General features: G+C 37.3%; 1 protein-coding gene across 11 annotated transcripts in view; it reads right to left on the bottom strand.

Annotated features, from left to right (window-relative positions):
* NRXN3 (neurexin 3) overlaps positions 1 to 20,574 on the bottom strand; it is a 1,027,951-nt gene that overhangs the window by 105,361 nt on the left and 902,016 nt on the right. For 3 of the 11 annotated variants that reach the window (XM_074910039.1, XM_074910040.1, XM_074910041.1), the window contains 2 exons: positions 13,503 to 13,592; positions 6,940 to 7,247 (listed from right to left, as the gene is read on the bottom strand). In XM_074910039.1, the coding sequence (XP_074766140.1) occupies positions 6,940 to 7,247; positions 13,503 to 13,592 (398 nt within the window). Of the gene's footprint in view, positions 1 to 4,690; positions 4,694 to 6,927; positions 7,248 to 13,502; positions 13,593 to 20,574 lie in introns of all 11 variants that reach the window. The other 8 variants (XM_074910045.1, XM_074910047.1, XM_074910049.1 and 5 more) reach the window with 4 other exon arrangements.

Below are 20,574 nucleotides of genomic sequence, written 5' to 3'. Positions count from 1 at the left end.
AGCCCAACAAGGAGGGCAGGGAGGGGTAAGAATTGCACCACCACAACCAGCATATGCATGAGCTGTTTTATAAATACAACATTATTTCTGTAATTGTGCTTAGCAGAAATACAAGGCTTATTTCCATCATCACTAATTGTCAGCACCTGGAAGCATAGGCTGGAAAAATAATACTATAGTAAAATCATATTCTCTTTTTGGATGGGTACTGAACTCCTCATTCACTATGGCACTTTCAGAGTGCAGCACACCTGACTTCTGCAGAAAGTTAATGAAATGATGAAAAGATAGGATTATATTTTAGGTTATATGAGTTTTATAAGTAATCTGAGTATCCTGAATGGTACATCAATAAATATAATTTAAACACACCATAGCACTCCCCCATTTAATACTCAGTTAAAACTTGGAGAATATTTTTATCCCTTTCCCATATAGAACATTATCGTATCATATACGTGTTTCTGGCTGTGTAGCTATTACATTACATGCAAAAGATTCTGTATTTCAGAAATCTATTTCTATGCCACATACTTGTGAATTATTTAGAGGTCATTTAGTATTATTGAATTAATCACTCTGTAAGCTACATAAACAATGGTTTGCATGAAAATGTTCTATCCCACATTTGGATTCTTGCTTTCAAATTCTTCTTTATTTCTCTGCCCAAACCATGTTACCATTTAATCATCACAGAAGAGATGTCACTGTGAATAAGTAAATGCTATCTTGTGAATATCACTTCAGCAATTCAACTTTACCATCTCACTCAACAGGACTGTAGTGCAGGAGAAAGGATTCCACTCTGAAAGATGGTGAAGGTCTGGGCCACTGGTCTCTTTAAGAAAAATTAGTTGAGGAAGAAGCAGAAAAGTAAGGATGAGTGCCAGACTGCGTAATTCTCAGCAGTACCAATGGGCCAGTGAAGTCAGTCTTTAAAGCAGAGACTCATCAAAAGCTCTTTTTTCATTAGAGCTTTGCAGTCTTGGGATGAAAATGTCACTTGTGACTTATAAGAAGCAAAAACTAAAGGCCAATTTCCCCCCCCCCCCCCCCCGTTATTATCTATGAGTGTAAAAGAAAGTGCCTAGGCAAGACCAAGGGTGAGAAAATTTTATTTGTCTTAGCTGACAGTGAAAGTCTAATTAGACTGACAAATCTTCTGTGCTATTTTCCTTTGTGATATGCACTGTAAGAAAGGATTTAGCCTGGAGCTGCATGTTATGGAAAGACATTGATCAAGATTATTGGACCTTCAATAGAAAACACAGTTAAAGGCTGGAAAGCCTAATAGTTAAAAGAAAAGGTTGAGAACCTTATTCTGAGCCATGTCATTGGGCTGGACTCTCCATATGGATAATGGACAGATCCCCTCTTCTATTCTTTAGAGAGAACAGTTTGCATATTATATATCATACACTGTCATTCTATGGCTCTAAGATCATAGCTGAAAATGTCCACAATAATTTATTCTTGTCATGTTCAAGCTACGGTTTGAACCGTTTGGCAAGTATCATTATCCTCATCTCAAGAGGCTGAGGCATGCACTGATATGTAACAGCACACAGTTTCTGTTTCCTCATGGAACGGATAACCAGAAGTTCATCTGTCCTCCCAGAAGTGTCCTGAGCTCTTTTTAACAGAAAACTTTCTGTGATTTTGGTCTTGGGACCCCAGCCATCCATGTCATAGGGCAGACATATTAGGGGCCTGCCCTAGGTCAGTGGGCCCTAGGGCCTCCAGAACTTATCTGGAGCAGTTCTCCTTACGGACCCACACACCAGCTGGAATCATGTCTTGGATTCACTGAACCAAACACGTTTTCAGCGGAAGACTCATGTATCACCATGCAGGCTTTTCTGGACTAGCTTTACTTAGTAATTAACTGTTGGGAGATAATGGACATGTGAGCAATCTTGCACATGTGCACGCCTCGGCAAGGACATGACAAGGACATAGCCCTGAAGGAAGAACAAAGAACTCAGCAAACAAACAGCTCCAGGAGATGGGTTGGGTGGAGAAAGACATTGAGTGTGGCGCTTATTATCCAATCGCAAGAAGGCTTGAAACGCGTGGACAAAGCTAACTATCCAATCATAAGGATTGTACCATGTACCGTTTGCGTGCACAGGAGAAAGCATTATAAAAGGGCTTGCTTATCTTCAATAAATTGGCATTGTTTGATCATATTGGTCGTGTTCATAGCTCCCGCAATTAACTTCAAAGATATCTTTACACAAATCATTTGAAAACTGAATGACCCATCTGTGAACTGGACAGAATGTGCCACATGAGAGGATATGGAGAGGGTCCCAAAAAGCTTTGACTGACTAAATAAATTCTGAGCATATAAGCAGCTGACATGGAAGCAGAAGCCAAGAGTATAAGTGTCACTTTAACTCTTTTTCACAGAACTCTCCCAAACCCAGAAATCCCTGAACTACTTTGTTAATAATTGAAGCTGTGCTTTAAATCAAGAAATAGGGACACATGGGATTCCAGGTCCTTTAACAATTGCTAATGAAGTAACCCTGTGAGAAACATGGCAGCCTTGCAAGAATACGACGTGGCACAGTACAGTGACTCTCATCTAATAGCAGCCTGCACAGCATGCTACTGTACCACATACAAAAGCTAACGGCTTGTCTTTGAGGTCTTCATACAGTAATGTGGCAAAGCAGAAATCCCAGAGAGAATATTATTATCGAAGGAGAGTCTGGTGTGTCAGGGCCCTGAGACCAGCAGCAGGAATTTAGTACAACACATGTCACTTCTGAGCAGACTGTACTTAAATGCAGAACAAAACTACACGTGAGAAAGTCAAATCAGCATTTCTACTCAGGGGCAGCAGAGCACAAGCACCATTTGCAAGTCACTGAAATGAACACGAATCGAAACTCCTTTTTCTCCCTTATTTTCAGCTAACAGAAAAAGGTCAGCTCATGTTATCTTCCTTCTAGGCCTCTTTGAAGGATATCTGAATCACAGAAATGTTTCTATCAGTATAGCATACAGTCATACATCTCAAGTGTTTCTCACTCAAATCCTGCCTGTCCTCCACTGAACCGAGTTTCACTGCCTTGCAGAAATGTTATTATAAATTTTTAAACAAAATGAAGTTACAGACATTTAAAATGCTAATACCATTGACACGAGGTATTTCCAGTAATATTTTTCTCTCAATTCCCTTTGTCTTGGTTGTTTGTCCAAGACTAGATCCCATGTCTGGGATCTTCACAAATTGAAAAGCATGTCATTGCTCTATGCACATACTGTGTATTTTTAAAGTACTTAATTTTCCTGGATGTTTAGTCTAACTGTGCTCTAAAATACTTCTGGCAGTACTCAGACTACCTAACTGCAGAAGGTATCTTGGTGCACGTTACGAGTTGAAGAATTCTTTGCAGTTATCATGCTCTTCTGTATTTCCTTAACAAGTGATGTGTAAATCTAAATCCTACTGATATTTCCCTGGATTATGTATCACTGGGATTACAGATTTGATATTCTGCACAATCTTTATATGCCTTCCAAAAAGGAGAAGTTTTAGTGACTTATATATGAAAATGAGTAATACAAATAGCACAGATAGTTCTAATACAGTAAGAATAATAATTCTTTATCCCGATTCTTGCTATTTTGCATTAGATGCTTTACTTTTACTTGTATCATGCTTGGTATTTCTACAATGGGCCAGAACCCTTCTGTGCTAAATAGCATACACGTGCGGAATGAAAAGTACATTTTGAACCCAAGGAGCCTGAAACGTAAGCACAAAACAAAGTATCACAGATGGATACAGGAAAATGGATAGTAAAATAAAAAATGTGACAATATTGATTGGCTTGATAAACAGCTGCCTTAGACCATCAACAGCCTAACCTCTGACAACTTTTTGGCATGCATCATGATGAAAGGAGGTTTCCAATTCATGGGATTGGAAAAATAACCTGCTGTTTCCTTGTGGATGGTACCAGGAAGCAGAAAGATTCTGATTAAATCTAAGAAGTGAGAAAAAAATGCTTGAATTGTGGTGATCAGAATGGTGAAAGAAGAGGCAAAACTGTGAATGGTGTTGAAAGTGAAGAAAACCTGTTTATTTCTGAACAGAAAAGAGAAGAGAAAGCTGGAGCAAGGTAATAACTAACTGTGTTTGTACCACTCATAGCCTTAGGTAGCTATATTTTACATTCCCCAAAGAACAAACTTGTTCTATTAGATTTTTCCACCACTTAGATCTGAAATTGTAAGCAGGCTTGACAATGGTGATGTTGAACACAAGCAAGATAAAATAACCATTAGGTATCTGAAAACCACAGCTGGAGATACTGTCCAAACAGATAAAGACAATTTCTTCTCACTTTCACCACCCAAATAATGCAACTTAAGCTGACAGAATCAAATTCTACCAAGAGTATGGAAGAAAGGTGAGCCATCTGTGCTGCAACAGCAATAAAGTGGCCTGATATTGAAATGCTGAAAGTTGTAATGGAGGTACATATTGACCTTTATCTTTCTTTCAGTGGGTAGCATGAAGTGTCAAAGACTTATTGCTTTAATATCAGCTGAGATGAGGTCATTTGTTGTGGTGCATGTGTATCCAGGAAATCACTGCTCTTACCATGTTTTTAGAAGCACTTTGACACTTTATTAAATCTTTTTGGTGCTCTTTCAGCACACAGGTCTCTACAGGCTGAGTGAACTGCCATGTAGGCTAGGCAGGAAGCTTTCCAGAAGAGCTCCTCTTCAAGTAAGCCAGAATCACTTCCAGCTTGACCCAGCACATAAAGGTCCAGTGTTACTCTCTGCTACAGTCCTATAGCTGACTTTATATAGAAGTTCTGCTGACTTTATAAATTATAAATTTATAAATTATAGAAAATCTCATAAACTAACAAAAGCAGGATCGGGACCACAGAATTTATTCTTTTGGAGATGTAATTGTACAAAGATTTTCTCTAAAATTAGAGCTAGCCACTGAGAAGGAACTGTAATTCTTTCAAAGCTTATGACAAACAGTGACCAAACCTGGGGTAATTGCCCCTCATTTAGCTGAGACTTTATAAATCACCTATTGAGAGTCTGAGGCTAATAACTCAATCTCAGTCCTGCTGCCAGCTGGAATTACAGACTACCAAAGGGGGCAATGCAGTGTTAAACCTTGGCTTGGAATTAATTAGTCTAATAGTTGTAAATTCCACTGCAGCCAGAGGTACCTCACAGAATCACAGAATGATTGTGGTTGCAAGGGAACTCTGGGAAGTCATCTGGTTCAAATCCTCTGCTCAAGCAATGCCACCTAGAGCTGGTTGCCCAGGACCATGTACCTTTTGAATATTTACAAGCATGGACACTCTACAACTTCTCTGGGCAATGTGTGCCTATGCTCAGTAACTCTCATGGTAGAAAAATGTTTCCAGATGTTTAGGGGGAAACTCCTGTGTTTCGGTTTGTGTCCATTGCCTCTGGTCCTATCACTGGGCACCACTGTTTTCTTTATACCCTCCCTTCAGTTATTTGTACACATCGATAAGATCCCCCCTGAGCCTTCTCTCAGCTGAACAGCCCCAGCTCTCTCAGCCTTTTCTCATAGGAGAGATGCTCCAGTCCCTTAACCATCTTAGAGGCCCTTTGCTGCACTCTCCAGTAGCTCCATCTCTCTTTTGTACTGAGGAGCCCAGAATTGGACACAATGCTCCAGGTGTGGCCTGATCTCTTACACAATTCAGAGGGTGATTTTTGTGTTTTCTTATCCTGACTAAGACTAGAAAAAAAATAATGAGAATCGTCATATATATACAAACACAATCTGATTAAACCTTCTGAAGCAGTTAGAAAGCAAGCATGCTACTGGTATGATTACAGACTTCTAAGTCCTTGATTTTATTAAGGTCTTCTGTCCCAAGCAGCAGAAATTGCTTCAGTGAAGCAGATGGAATAATTTAAATTTCTTCTCCATCTAGACAATATACCTTTCTCTGAAGACACAGAGGCAGACTCTGATCAATAATCATTTGCCAGTGTCTCAGCCAGTGTATACTGGTGTCAATGAAAGTATGTTGATTTCTACGGAATTAGGTTCTGATATAAATAAAGACTGTAAAATAAATGTTTGATCCTAGTTGATAACATGATAGTAGGCCACTGAAATAAATAATTTCCAAGATCCGTTCCACTGCTGAGATTTGTTATTTACATGATTCTTTTCTTTGCACAGACAAGGATAGCCAATTCAAGGTGTTTATTTCTAAACAGTACCATATTCTGCCACACAAGTGGTTCTAAAACCATTGCATTTTTAGAATTGAAAACACTACTTTGGCCAGAACATCTCAAAATAGTATTTTTGTAGGAATAATTTTTATCAAAGATATTGGAGCCGTTCTGTGCTGGAACATCTACATTTTGCAAGAAAATGATCTTGATAGTGTTCCTTTAAGATTTTCTACAGGAAGGCTATAAAAGGAAATTGAAAAATGGCTCTACCTTAAAGTAACACTCCATTGCTTTTCTCCCCATTATGAACTTCACTGTTGCATCAGTAGGTACTGTCATAATAATAAATAACCATACACCCACCCCTCATTAAGCTTTGTAACTCTCTTATGAACACATTTCCCCACATATGGAACTGCAGAAACTTAGTTAAAATCATGTTCTCATTCACATTGGGCAATCCTACTTACATAAATGGGATTGCACTAGAACAGAAGCAAAATCTGTCCCCATTATCATGCACATGTGCCATAATAATTCATCCAGCTGTTTGCTCACCAACACAGGAAGACAATATTTTGTGATGATTTACTCTACACAACATTATTAAAGAGTTCAATGGAGCATGGTTCAGAGAACATGGCTCCCATTAACTAACAAGTGAACAGTAAAACAGAAGACTAATTAGGAACCCAAGGAAATGCAGAAGACTAATTGACTCACCTGGATGCTGGGAGGTGACCGATTTTTTCGGGTTGTAGTGGTGGCCATCGTAGTTGTTGTTTCCATGACTGTAGTAGACATTTCTGGTGGTACAGAGGTTGTGGGTGTTGTTCCCAAGATAGAAGGGACTTCCCCAACAAGTCGGACACTTCCATTGATTTTAATGTTGGGGTTGTTCTCTGCTGCCATGTTCAGCACTTTCAAGCCATTGTAATAGAGACCGGAGAGCTGGCCTTGGAAGAGACGCCCTCTGTCCTTCCCTCCTATGGCTATTTGCGCCTGGGTGTTGAAGATCGTTAACTGTCGTCCTAGTGAAGGGGGGTGAATAACATTATTGCCAGACATTTCCTTCACTTTGCATCTTACACTGAGTCCTGGCCAGAAATGATGGACAACAAAGAAGTAGATTCATTCTTGGTAGTGTTTATGATGACTGTAGAAATACAGTATGGAAATGTACTGTCTAAATCTCATTAGTAAGGAAGATTAGCCTGAAAGCAAGAATAGCTAAAACTGAACTTTATACTTCAGCATTCACTGATGTATCAAAACTCTGGAGGAGCTGTGACTCAGTCAGAAATTTGAACTCTTTTAGAGTTGGACTCATTTTAAACTACAAATAAGGCTTCAATATGTGGCTGTATTTCTACTATCAATTCAGATTGCAGTACCTGTCAAACTTTAGGCCATAAATAAACCTTGTATTTTAACTGGCCAAAGGATGGGATTAACTCATAAAGGCACTTCTAATAATGCAAAAACCTTAAGGGGTGGCTTGAGGACAGTAAAACATCAGAAAAAATTATGGTGATATAAGGATTGTGTAGGAATCTTAAGCCAGGATCAGTTGTGATCTTCCACCTGTAAATTTTGTGTTGTGAAGGTTCACAAATCTAAACCCAAGAAACACCAAATGTAAACATTTGTGATGTCTCTGAAAGAGCAAAGTTTTTGAAATAGCAGGAATAACATAATGCTTCAGATGGTTAAGCCCCAGAATGCCTTACATGTGACTCCCCTTTTACAGACAGTGAAATTCAAATGTAGGCAGGTTAAGTGGTTTATTCAAGGTCACACCTTGAGTGTTAGAAGTGGTCTAATATCATATGTAATGAAAAATGTATTTATTAAAAATGAATCTAGTAACAATTGCCAATTCACCTAGTTTTGCAGGATAGTTAAATCACATTCAGCCTGGACTGCTCTATAAATACTGTTTATGTCCCAGGCTGCACTAGGTTGACTATGTTGAGAAATAAATTGCTTCATGCAGTGCAAAGGCAGTGCCTATAATTTCACTGTTCTTCAGAAGATTAGGGGCATGCCACCTGGAATCTCTCAAATTAAGACAACCAGACTGGGCAGAGCTCAGAAGGGTTATCAATGAAACATCAGGTCAATCATAATTCAAATATCTACTGTCTTTTCCCATTTTTATGAAGTTTGCAACACATGTCCCCATCCCATTCCCACTCCCCAGTTCTCACTCAACACTTTCTCTCTCTAGTCAACCCTGATGAGAGGTGCAAAATGCCACCATGTAGCAAAATATAGCCTATAACCCACTGCTCATTCCTTCACAGCCAGTGGTTAGAGTAGATCAAAATATGAGGGGGAGCTCACCAATTTTGGTGGTCGTCGTGACGGGTCTCGAAGTCAAGTGGTGATGCGGTGTTGCATCATCTTATGGTAACAGGATGGACCATGGGAAAGAGAATGGGGACAAGAGAAGAAATGTATCTGAAAGGAGTTCCTGTCCCCAAAGGGCCCTAGCTAACTAAGCAAAAAGTGTATGGAAAGGTGTAACATACGGACATGTGGACGTGGGCTGCACATCCTTTGTGCTCCTCACCCACAGGCTTGGAAATGAAACACTAGGACTTCATCAGGGTGAAGTAACTGCATTGATGAAGAAATGAGAAATAAAAATGGAGGGTATTCTTCCCCTGGAAAGTGTTGAAACACCTGATGCGATATTCTGCATCTCAGGAGGTTTTAAACTTACCAGAGGCAATGTATGTCTATTAAAACATCAGCAAACATGCACTGAAGCCACACATCCTCAGCATGTAAAAAAAGCCTTTCCTCTTCTCTATGAGGAAAATAGGATCCAATAAAAATATGTCAAAATATTCAGCCCTCTCAGCCCAGTTTCTATCTGAGCTAGAAGAAATGGCACGGTACACTGTAGAAGGCCAAACTCTTGTCATATACCATGTCCTCAGAGTTCCCTTTTCTTCCCTGTCCTGTTGTGCTTTGGATTTTTTAATCAATATGCTGCTAGTTCTTTACTACACCATTTTCCTTTCTCCTCATATCTTCCCTCCCTCTAGCACTATATTTCTTTCTGTACTGTCCCTGCCCCTATGTACCAAGACATTTCACTTGCTACTGTTCCCTCCTTCCCACCTCATTTATGATAGAGTGCCAAAAGGCAGAGGTGAGATGACTAAAAAACAGGGAGTTGTTTCACTAATCTTGAGATACTGTCTCAGAAAATGGAAGGAAGCTACTGACCATTCAAAGTTTTCCATTTCCATTCTCATTCCTTTATCCCCTTGAATCAATAGTGTATCTTTTACCAAAAGGACAGGGGGTGAGTGATGATGAGGAAGGACAATTTTTGCCATTCCAGCTAGGAGAGCTCCCCAAGCCAGGATAGAAAAGGGGTTCCCTCACTTTTACTGAAGGATTACAACTCTGCTCAGGATGTCATCTATTCTAACCCAAGCTCATAGCACAGCTTTAGACATGTCTGTCATATCTCTTGCTTTACTTTCTAGAATGAGGAGTTAGTATAATAAGGCTGAAGAAAAAAAAAAAAATCATGCATCCATTTCTGGGCCTTCACCTGAATCTTCCAACACCGAAAAAAAGTGTACACCAAGGAGGTGGCCCCACTCCAGTAAAAAAAGAACTTTGACTGTGGGTTTTGAGGTCTTCCTTGTTTGTTAAGTGGTCTTCCAGTCCAGGATTTATGCACTTCACCATATGGTTAATGCTGGAGACAGCACTGGTACTAGAAGTGTATTTGCTAAAAGAACAATCACTTGTTGGAGTCACCTACAACCTGTCATTCCTCATTCTTTATGATGGTGTACACGCGCATGAATAAAGACAACAGGGAAATGCATATGTAATGACGGAAAACTGTTGAGAGTATATACACTTAATTCTGGCACCGTAGGTCTCCTAATCATTCTTTTGATAATATAAATCTTAAGCCATTACTTCCCCTAAGTAAAATTTATATGGCCATTGAATTTTATTGAGGAACTATTTACATTAGTAAATTCTACTAGGCGTGTAAGGGGTGCAGACTTAAAGTCCTTTTCCACAGAGAACTCTTCCTACTGCTATTTTAGTGTCATACTGGAGAAAAATGATTAGCATATTTTAAGCTTCTGAAGATGTTTTGTAAATATTCTGAATAGTTCAAGCTCTTGTTTCTTTGTTTGCTCTCTCATTGACTTCATAATTTGGAAAGCTGAATACCAATTAAAAATATCATGGAGAAATCAGTGAAGTGTAACTTTTCCATAACACTAAAGGCCTGGGCCTGACTCTGCAAGTCCTAATTCACACTAATAGTTCTTGCTTCAAAAGTACAGTCACTCACATCAATGAGACTTCACATATAAATAAGAGAGATTTGCAGAATTAAGAACTTCCAGGATCAGTCCTTTTGATGAGATGCTTCTGGGTCTTTATTAGTTCATCCAGTTGCAGAATAGGTAACATATATGCCTTAGCAGACACCATGTATTCTGCTAAGGAAATCTGCCAGTTTTATAAGTATTTAAATTGAACAATTCAGGATTAATACTTCTTTTTTTACTCACATACATATTCTCAGTGAAATTAATTGTGTTTAGTGTTTTGCTTATTAATCATATAATTCAAGATTGTAAACCTGGATTCCTCTAAAAAATTTTTAAACCAATTTATAAAATTTAAAAAACCCACCAAAACCAGTAATGATGACGCTTCAGAAAGATGTTGCGTTATATTTGTTTTCCAAGAATGAACTATTTCATTATTATGAATAATGTAACAGTGGTACCAAAGGAAGACCAAATCTATGGCATTCAAAAATGTCAGTTGAAAAGTGTTTCATCTTACCTCACTCAAGACAAGAACTCATATGGACAAGACAGATATTCTATATGCTGTCTCTTTGATGGATCTATCTATTCCTCCATCCATTTTGATAGCAAGATACCCTTTCACTCATCATCTTTATAAAGTCTTCTGAGAGAAGGTTTCCATGCTGGATGGATGACCAGATGGATGAGCAGCTTGGTGAACAGCTAGGTAAATTACTTGTTATTTTTTAATTTGAGTGGTACCTAAAATGCTGAAAATGTGTATCTAATATGGAAGGAAGGAAGAAAGCTACATTGTCTCAGATGCTACCCTGCACAATGTCATTCCCAACACAAAGTGTGAAGACTGAATTTCCTTTCACTTTAATAAAAACATGGCTCTACCCTTCTATCCTGAAAACATCCAGTGCTTTGAAAGTGCTTGAATGCTCAAATATTGTCCCTTTTAGACCCTACTGCACGTGTGACTGTCTTTTCACGAGCATCAATATCCACAAAAGGTAGACTTCAGTTCAAAGCTTCAGGATGGCTTACAAATGAAAGTTCCTTGGCATGCTTATAAGCTCAATCTTGGAGAAGCAGTGAAATAAAAGATTCGGTGGAAAACCAAAAAGGAAAAAAAACCAACCCAAACAAAACAAAAAAGGAAACAAAGGTGGGTTTCTCAAGCACATGAAATGTATCAAGGAATTAGACATGCGTCTGTTTTAACAAAACTGAGGCAATCATTGTCCTTAGTGTTAAAGGGACTTTAGCAATTCAAACTTACCAAAATTATCCACTTTTTAGCATAAATTTATTTATTTTAGTTTGATCTTGTAAATTAACAGAGCAACCCACTGAGACTCAATAAGCATTTTCTGTATACCTTTATCTTAAAATTTATTTACAATTTAGCTGAATTAACTGTTCCACAAAGCTCTGGTGGTCAAGAAATATTTCTGTTTTAGTTGCACTTTTACAAATACTTTAGCTTCAGTTATAAACATGACACCATTCTAGAGCATACCTGAAAAGTGGGCAACACTATCAGCTCTCACTGAAGTCAGTGGGAACCGAGTGCATAACACTTTGCAGGATCAGACCCTTCACATAAAAGTATTTTGACTGTAGTAAGCCACATCCTTCGTGACCTTAACTTAATTCATATTGGCTAAATCAATTAGTTAATTCAGCTGAAGATAGAAGTTTGAAACAGAACATAAATTTATTTTTCCAATCCCACAAAACATTGGTTTTCCCTCTTGAAAAATTTGTTAATAACCATCGTCTAAGCACAGAAAATGCAAGATCTGAGCTCAAAGATCACTCTTTTTTATCAGCAGTACTTTCTTAAAAGGAAACAAGAGAAGATCATGTTCTGTTTTTTCTAGACTTCAAGGCAAGGAGTTATTTACAGAGTTTTTTGTTTTGTTTTGTTTTGTTTTTTAATACCACCTTTAGTAAAGAGGGGAGAAGATCTTCCTGACTTAAGCTCCACTGTACTACCAAAAGCCCAGCCCAAACCCTGCTGAAATCAGTAAGAGTTATTCTGTTACCCTCAACGGGCTTTGGATCAAACAGCCAAGATCCTTTTTTTTTTTTTTTTTCCCCTCCAAATTCCTGTAAAAAAACCTATTACTGTTCTGACACAAGTCCCATTTCAACAAGTCACGGAGTGTATGCAGAACTCTCGCTCAAGCCAGCTGGACTTATGCACTTTAACGTCTTTTGCTGAACTGAGGCCAACTGTGCCAGGCAAACCCACATAATTAAGTAGTGCTGCCTCAGATTAAGTTAGGGAAGAATTTTACCCATAATTTAGATAAATGTATCATTGGAGTGTTCAAACTGTACTCAAAACATAGCATAAAAGCGACAGAACAATCATCTTTCTCTGTCTCCCTCACTGTAGTTTAAATGAAAATGTTAAAAAATGTTTTCTTTACAACATTTTAAAAAACCTTTTAATTCTCTTAATATAATTAGGAAATACATAGCCATAGTGGCTAATCAGACTAGTGAGAAAAAATAAATTTACAGGAAGTGGTTTAACAAGTACGTTTGAAAACTTTAAAAGAAAATTTTGATAATAAACATATAAATATAGTTTAAAACCAAATCAAAATAGGAAAATCATGCAGTGGTTAAATTGCCATAATACATGTTGTTGCTATTCACTCCTCTTTGGTTTTGTTTTTTTTTTTAGAAAATGTCTCCTGAATTTTTGCTTGTTTGTTTGTCATTACTATGATAGCAAGCTTAGAATTTTGTCCCTTTAACTGCATTTTAATAGCAATGTATTATAGCATGATTTATCAACATATGGCAGGTGGAAGCTGACACAAATTATAATGAAAATTAAAACAGTCATTTATGCAGCAGGCGATTATCATTTAAGAAACATTTATTTGCAGGCTTTAAAAATGAGGGTTTAGAATCAAATGGGTTTAAAATGAAAGTTTTAATGACTGTTACCTTTTTCCTGCAGCCACTCCTCTACGGGCCGGTTATATTTGAAGGGGATTTTCTGTTTTACCATTTGGAACCGTTCACTATCAGTGTTGCCTTTAAAGTTTAAAAAACAGCTTAAAAACAATCTGAAAAGTCAATGAAATAGTTAAAACATCCTAGACTTCGGGGGTTTTTTATGACCTTATTTAGCTACCAATAAATAAGTGCGTGCGTGTGTACACATATATATTTGAAAAGAGAGAGATTTATCTTTAGTAAAGTGGAGAATAGTCATACATCCAATTGCCTGAGGTTCTGGAAGGTCAAAAAAGTTAAATCCCATGGAAAAGATATCTCAGATTTTCCTCAGAGTATTTGTTTACCCAAACTGGTTAGAAGACATGTATAATTTGTCTGGGATATGAGACCTTGAGTGAACTCAGTGCCATGAGTTAAAACATTCTGATCAGACTCTAGATCTGACTTCAGCAGGACATGGCACCATATGTCAGTCACACAAGCACACAGTATTTCTTCAATAAACCTTGCAGTAGTAAAAGATGTGTTAGCACTAGAAACCAGTAAATAGAAAAAAATAAAGGAGGAAATTCTAAGAAATTGATGCTGAAAGGATGTAATAGAGGTAGTTTCAAAAAAACTAAGAGTGAGTAGATAGAAAAAAAAGGAAGTAAAATTTAGAAAGAGGAAGAGTTGTTAATTAAGGATAGGTGAAGGCTTGTGTCCAGTTACCAAAGATTTGGGCCTGTTGCCAAAAGAAAACAGAAATTTAGAAACTAATTTAAATGAAAACAGAAATAATTACCCACAATGTAAATTCTGGCAAGTGCAGTTCCATTGTTCCGTGTTGATGGATAATGGAATTATCCAGTAAAGTGTGTTTTGGAGGAAAACTCTTATCACTCACACAGTACAGAGAGGAATAGGATTCACACAAAGTCTTTGTCCAACTTCCCTGGCTACTGAAAAATTTTACAGGTCAGAGGGGCTGGGCCAAACTCTAGTAGAAAGGGCCAGCTCAGTTTGGTGGTGTTAGGAGTGACAGTAAACTAGTGCCATTGTTCTGCTTTTTTGTTTTCTTCAGCTAGAGTGACTTTCTGACTTCATGTATTATTTTTATAAAAAGCCTTCGGTCAGATAGGCATAAAAAGAGTGTATCTTTTACAGACTTCATTATAATATTGTAGAAAATTAGAGTAAGCCCCCAGTTTACTGAAGTAATGCTACCATAAACAGAAGTTCAGTAGATGAGCAGTGCTCCAAAACATGTTTTGAATAAATGGCAGTCCAAGGGTCAACAACTGCTCTCCACAGTTTGCAATACTGCTTTAAAATCTCACATACAAATAACCAAACATGGCTTCATATTTATTTGACTTTCTGAAACAGATGCTGGAATCTTTTTCAATGTAAAGACATGCTAAGGAAGAAAATATATGACTAACACCTGGCAAGATGCTCCACTCAGTCAACAGCAGACGCTTTCATAGTGCAGTATGACTGGTAAATCTTGTGTGTTAATTCTTACTGCATAACTGCTGCTTGGAAATGCTGCCAGTCTGTATGAATTACTTGCTGACCACAGCTATCCTCTCCATCATCATCTAGTTACTGCTGATTTTCTGGAACAGGTGAGAGGCACTATAGCAACAGACTAGCTATAATCCCGCAAGGATTCACATATAATAAAGCATGGACCTAATCTTAAAGGGTATTTGTAAAAATCATATCTGTCCAGCTCTAAGGAAAACAGCAATTTGGATTTAGGTTCATATCTCAACTATAATGCTGAACATTTAGGAGCCTTGCTGCTTTGCCGTTTATTTGGGGCAACAAGTAAAACAAAGAAAAATTATTTAAGAGCAGCTTTACTGCTCTGATTCCTTATCACCTTCCTGAAAAGTCAGCTACTATTTTCCTTCCATGTAACAGATCAATTGTGGGAAACTCCTATTCCCCATTGTAGAAAGATCTAATTTAGCACGAGCTGACACTCACTGATGTACCATTTTCCCTGTCCCACCTCAGATGCCTGCCATGTAAAATTGGTTACTCAGATAAACCAGAAGGAAAAGATAAAACAGTGGAAACATTCTCTGTTAGTCATTTATCGAACAATATTAAACGATGTACCATGGTGGCCTGGAGTCACTCACAGACATTAAGTTACCTTTAAGTACATTCCCAGTTTTCATAATTCTTATTAGCACCAACAAAAAGTACCAGTAGCCAGTTCTGTACTGGTATGAATACTGGTTCATAAACATAAAATTTTAATAATTTTCAGATCAGGATCTAAGAAAAATTGATAAAGAGCAGCTGAGGTAATATAAACAGCAAAAACACACAAACAACAAAGCCCACCTAAATCTAAAGAGACAGAAACACTAACAAAACAACTATTTGTGATCTGTTTATTTATAATAAACTGACAACTAATGTAGGCTGGGGTCACACAGGTCAGTTGTTTTCCCAGTTTCTTAACCTAAAGGATAGGTTCCTTTCCTGCAAGTTCTCCCATTTGTTTAAGCCTAGGGGAAGTTTACATTCACAGGACAGGGAAGCAGACCTGCTGGTTTGGGAAGAACAGAAACAAAAGTAATTAAATCAAACTCACTACAAAAATAATTTATTTTTTAAGATCAGTTAGCAAGGCATTCTGCTTATCCATTAGACCTTTTCTCAACACAAATAATCCACACTCTTCTTCACCAAACCAGCTAAATGTCATAAATGCAGTCAGAAATTCTGCAGCAAATTTAGTATATTTAGTCTGTTGCAGGGTGCCTATTTTTCTCTGTGTGAGAAAGGAGTATATGAGCTCCTGAAGGACACTCCGGAGGTGTTTCAATGGGACTTAAAGACCTAAATTTCTCTGTGAGCTGCTAAATTTCTTTGTCAGCCCACATCTGAACACTTACAGAGAGTCTGCTACTACATCTATATTGCATGTGATATAAAAGACACAGTTTCAGTAGAAATTGAGGTTATTTTCCACTTTATAGAGTATGTTCTGAGTAAGGACTTATGGTTAAATGAGTGCATTAAAATCTTAATGTTGATGGTCAAGATTTTCTATAGGGCTAAAGAAATCCTATAACACACTTTACTTGGAACAAAAAACTCCACTGGCTTCATTTGGTATGTACACAAGCAACCTTTTACTGGTGTCAATGAGATCTTTTTCAGAAAAAGAATGATTCACAGTTCATAGGAACATGAGCCAGTCAGTGGCTGCCATGAAATGCTTTTTCTTCTGCGTGGAGGGCTGACTATAGAAAGGAAAAAAAGTAGTGGATTGAAATTTCTCAGAAGTAGGACATCTGACAAGAACAGGCCAGCAAGACTAAGGTAAAAAGGAAGTGGGACAATGAAAGAAGACATGACAGAAAAAAATGGGTTTCTTGTATTACAGTTCTCAACCTTCAAGAAAGCCAGAAATGAGAACTATTCTCCACCACATTTTTAAAGACTTTTTAAAAAAATCAAGTTAAATTTAATTTTTAAAATTATTATTATTATTAGGCAGATATATTCAGCAAGATTAAAATACATCTAAAAATCATACCTTTAAAAACTATGAAAAATTGAAGGACATTAGAAAATTCAAATAGGTTTAAATTGCAACATTAGTACCTGATCTATTCATGTTTTTAATTATATTTCAGACATTAGTAAGAATGATTTTTAAAAACAGTGCATGAGAATGTGTTCACTGATGTACCCATTTACAACATTGAGTTTAAGAACAAGTTTTCCACTTTTAAGCACTTGGGATAGTCATTAAATATCAATAAACTCATACAATTATTAAATTAATATTGACTTTGAGTTGTGCTTTAAAAAAATAAACACAACATTTTATATGAGAGTTCAAAAAGGAAATATGGTTTGCAACACGAAGTAACTTAAGTTCAACGTGAATTAAGCTCATCGGAACTCTGACAGCTGAGCCATGATATGATTAAGGGGGATTCTTGTCCACCTTCGTGCACAGAAATTTTCAGGAACAATCCTTTTGTGACCACAGTGCAATGCCTTTCTAGAGCTGAATGATGTCAAACAATCCCTTCATGCAACTAATCTAGATCCCCCCCTTTTTCTCTTTGAGTCCAGCTCTGATTCAAGGCTGTACTTCAGAAAAAAATACAGAGGAGAAAGAGATCCATTTAAATTTCTTTTAGAAAATTTGCTTAACCCCATAGTTCTTTTGCATTCAGAATCTATGTGAGTCTCAGTGGTCTGCAGGATATTACATGTTATAGTAAAGTTGTGTTGATTAGTTTTGCTACTTGTGATTCACTAAATATTTTTCCTCCCATAGGTTTTAGCTGCTTAAATGATACTAGTACCAATAGGAACTGCTCATTTAAAATAACCTTCCTAATTTTTCCTTCATCTGCATAATAAATTCCTGTGTATCAATATGATTTATGGTCTGCTTCATGACTTAACTTCTTGTAAAGAACTGTACCTCAGAAATGCATTCCTTTACCTATTTTTTGTCCTTTCTCATGAAAATTCTAAAGCACAGTCAAATCCAGCTCTGTGAAGACTGGGATAAAACTAGTTCCTTATTCCATTTAGTACTCATATGTACAATTAACAGAAATTCTGCTGCATCTCCTAAGTATCACACAGACCAGTTTTTCAACAAACTGATAAGCATCCAGGCCTTTATGACCTTAAGGATTTTAATGGTAACATTTTGAAATCTTCTGGATCCTTGAATCTTGTTTAACCTGAATATTCAAAATATTTCAAATACCACAGACATTCCTGAAGACTAAGTATTTTGGAGAGGAATCTAGCAGAAGGGCTCTATTTTTTTGTTTGTCCCTCTTTCCCCCAAGAAAACCTGGCACTTCAATCATAAAAATCAGAGCCTACTGGTTAAATACGATCAGTTGCCAGTTTTCTGGACAGCTCTGTGTCCTGGCTCCATGGACTACATAGATAAATAGATCAGATTCACTCCTGGATTTAGCCCATGGTAATCTTCAATTTAGATCAAACTAAAAGGGGAAAAAAATCTAAAAAACTTGCATGCACTAATCCCTATTAGCAGTTCCCAGAGGAAATGCTTTTGGTACATGCAACAGTCCAGGGTGAGACAATTTAAATTTGCTCATGCACAAAGCAGAATTTTCTTCCAAAGCTCTTCAACGTTGGATGATGTTTTGCTTTTCCGCTCATGGTTTCTTTAAGAAAACAAACAGTCTTTATTGCATTAAGCTTATTTCTAAACCAAAATGAATTCTTAAGCCAAAGAATGTAAAAGAGCAATTGAAGCTCTGAAAAATGTTGCTTCTTGGCCTAGATACCAATCATAATGATTTACTGCCTCTTTGGTATGAAAGAGAAAAGCTGAAAGGTTCCAGCAAATTGCACTGGGCAGAAAGAAAGTACTCGCTCCCAGGTGGAATATTAATGCAACTTGATGTGTTGTCAAGATGATCTTGTTGTGAAGATTCTAGAAAGAATAGCATAAGAAAACATTCATCTGTTCTAAATTAATGCCAAAGGCTGTCTGATGAAGAGACACTACAGTAGTAATATTTTCTTCACTGCTTATAAGTCTCTAAGTAGAATGAGAAATTTTATCCAATGTGTAGTTATTAAATGAAAGGCAATATGGTGATCCTAATGATTTAAGAAAACATTTAGATATCAGTGCTTAAGGGTTAAACTGATTCCACCTCTGTTTCCCTTATTGTAGGTGGAATTTCAGTAGGAGAAGGGCTAGTAAGCAGTTAGTGTTTGATAGTCAGTTCACCCAGCAGCCTTTAATGCCAGCTCCCTTTCAGTTTTTATGGATGCTAAGGAAATCTTGCTAAGATTTACATACACTTAATTAACATCAGTATGGGGGAGAGGCATGGTAACCTGCTACAGCCTACAAAGTTTACATTTCAGGGCTAAATCCTCCACTAACATAAACTGACTCAGTTCAGTTCAGTCCCAAAACTCTTATAGAGCTGCTGCTGTGTGCCCTGGAAAAGAAGACTTGCATGTATCATGGAGAAGCTACCATTTCCCCACGAAAGTATCTGAAGTGTGTTTGTGATTGGTACACACTGAAGCACTTTAACCACTTCTGTTTTCAGGCAGCTGCACTTAAAAACTTACAGGATACTGAATTGTCCCATTTTTACATTTCCCTAAGTACATATTTTGTTCTGAATACTATGAAGTATAACCATAATTTGTTCACATTTTGTACTCAGCTAGGAAACTGAGACAAGCCTATTAGTGAAGTTCATATTTAGGACTAGAACCTTCTTCTTCCATAAATCAGGAAGGAGTAACAACATTGCAATGAATTTTAGCATCAGGCCTGTTTATGTATAGTTGTTTATTTTGTATTACTGTGAGACCATATTATGGTTTATGTTATATAACATAGGAAACGTTTGCATTCAAATCAAAATATGTAAAATATCTCTACTCACAGTGGTTTTTATAAAACACTTAAAAAAAGTTTGAAACTGAAACCACAGATGTTGCTTGTGCAGGAATGAAATGGGATGGCCATGCAACTAAACAAAATAATCATAAGGCAGGTGATCTGGAATCTAACTACCACAAACTCTCCGTCTGCAAATTCCTGCAAAGCTTCAGTTTTGCCTTGTGCAACAAGCGGTGCTATAGAAAATTAATTCAAATTTAGGAATTTATTTCATTTGAGGGGAATAAAGAATAGCAAAGTCTTGACAGGGTTTATCTTTGCTTCAGCTCTTGGATATTATGTTTTTCTTTCTGCCTTCACTGTTCAATAAAGGTGCATGTTTTGCTATTGAATTCTCATTTGATTTCTTGTCCTCATTTTCCCCTTAGTCCTGGATGCCCTTGACTTTATCGTCAATTCCCTCTGAACACATTGTTTGCTGGGAGCCACACCTTTCCTTCCGTTCATCTCACCATGGACCAGAGTTAAAAGCTGACCTTCACACTGCGACTCAGTTCACTGCCCTCATGACAAAAGATGGGGTCTCAGTAACATAAGTACTAAAAATAGAAGAGAATTATCAAGCAAAACTACAACAGCAAAACTTACTCAGGCAACTGGAGTTGTTCC

Source organism: Athene noctua, chromosome 6, assembly GCF_965140245.1.
Source record: "Athene noctua chromosome 6, bAthNoc1.hap1.1, whole genome shotgun sequence".
In the NCBI taxonomy this organism is placed as follows: domain Eukaryota; kingdom Metazoa; phylum Chordata; class Aves; order Strigiformes; family Strigidae; genus Athene; species Athene noctua.
The sequence above is the reverse complement of the archived record's forward strand: the minus strand, read 5'-3'. Positions and strand labels throughout refer to the sequence as shown.